At 33.2% G+C, this 1,747-nt stretch overlaps 1 protein-coding gene across 1 annotated transcript; it reads left to right on the top strand.

Annotated features, from left to right (window-relative positions):
• Positions 1 to 276: 276 nt before the first annotated feature.
• On the top strand, positions 277 to 1,543 carry HTR1D (5-hydroxytryptamine receptor 1D). Its single transcript, XM_053457172.1, has one exon. The coding sequence runs from the start codon at positions 364 to 366 to the stop codon at positions 1,525 to 1,527; it is 1,164 nt and encodes a 387-aa protein (XP_053313147.1). The 5' UTR covers positions 277 to 363; the 3' UTR covers positions 1,528 to 1,543.
• The last annotated feature ends 204 nt before the right edge of the window (positions 1,544 to 1,747 follow it).

Here is a 1,747-nt window from a genome sequence, read left to right as displayed (position 1 = left end):
CAAGATAAACTTAAATTAAGATTTGGACGACTGTTGGAGAACATATTATGAGGTCAACTTCTGAAGATTTACAAGCATGTCATGAACAAATTAGAAATAATTCTATATATTTTTACTTAAAAAAACAAAATAGTATGAAATAAATAAAACTCAGAATCCAACAACATACAATTTCAAGATGAGACATTTAGAGGAGATGTATTACAAAGCAAAACAGAAAAGTTAAAAGCTATTCATTCATAAGTTATTATTCATTCACATTTTACATTATTTTTAAGCTGGTAAGACAACTAATTACAAATTTAAAAAGAGCAAAATGCATCACATGTAAAAGAAAAAATAAATGTGAAGATCAAGATCATAATGAAAGATTATGTCTACAGGAACAATTTGTATAAAATGAATTATTATAATGGAACCATTAGGCCAACGCTTCTCTCAGAATATTCATTAAATTCTTCAGAAGAGAACACAGAATGGGAGGAATCAACTTTATTTGGACTTAAGATTTCGCTATCTATTCTCTTGTCTATTTTAACATTAGCAACTCTTCTTTCAAATGCTTTTGTTATTATTACTATATTTAAAAGTCGAAAACTACATACTCCTGCAAATTATTTAATTGGTTCATTGGCTTTTACAGATTTGTTGGTGTCCATTTTGGTTATGCCCATTAGTATCGTATACACTGTCACTCACGCTTGGACATTTGGCCAAGTCATATGTGACATTTGGTTGCTTTCAGACATCACATGTTGTACTGCTTCAATACTCCATCTCTGTGTCATTGCCTTGGATAGATATTGGGCCATCACTGATGCTCTAGAATATTCTAAACACCGTACAGCTAGGAGAGCTGCCTTAATGATTTCTGTGGTGTGGGTTATATCTATTTGTATATCCATCCCACCACTATTTTGGAGACAAGCCAAAGCTCAAGAAGAACTGACAGACTGTTCTGTTAACACAGATCAAATCTCATACACCATATACTCAACCTGTGGTGCATTCTATATACCAACTCTACTATTAATTATTTTGTATGGTAGAATTTATATAGCAGCTCGCTCAAGGATTCTCAAGCCCCCTTCCATTTATGGAAAAAGGTTTACAACTGCTCATCTAATTACCGGATCAACTGGTTCTTCCTTTTGTTCAGTCAACACAAGTACACATATTGGTCATTCCAGTGGAGATGGAACTCCTGTCTGCATCAACCACATCAAGATAAGACTAGCAGGTAGCATTCTAGAAAGGAAGAGATTGTCTGTTGCAAGAGAGAGGAAGGCAACCAAGACACTTGGGATAATTCTTGGTGCTTTCATAGTGTGCTGGCTACCCTTCTTTGTAGTATCTTTGGTCTTACCAATTTGTAGTGAAGCTTGTTGGTTTGATCCCATATTGTTTGATTTTTTCACTTGGCTGGGATATCTAAACTCACTTATCAACCCTGTTATATATACATCTTTTAATGAGGATTTCAAACGAGCATTCCAAAGACTTATAAAAATGAAAACTATTTCTTAAAAGTTTAACTGTTTATGTCCAGAATTGTAGGAAATCTTTGTAAAATATCAGATATTATATATAATCTTAATAGCAACTGCTCATGTTGAACATGGCATTAAAATGAACATTAAGACAATGACCAAAACATGCATAATGCCATCTAATGAAATGTACAAGACAGTATATTGAACATTTCTTGGAACTTGGAAGTCATTCAGTTGATGTTAAGAATGGCATT

Source organism: Spea bombifrons, chromosome 2 (genome assembly GCF_027358695.1).
Source record: "Spea bombifrons isolate aSpeBom1 chromosome 2, aSpeBom1.2.pri, whole genome shotgun sequence".
Lineage (NCBI taxonomy): Eukaryota > Metazoa > Chordata > Amphibia > Anura > Pelobatidae > Spea > Spea bombifrons.
This window is presented reverse-complemented; position numbering and strand designations above follow the sequence as displayed.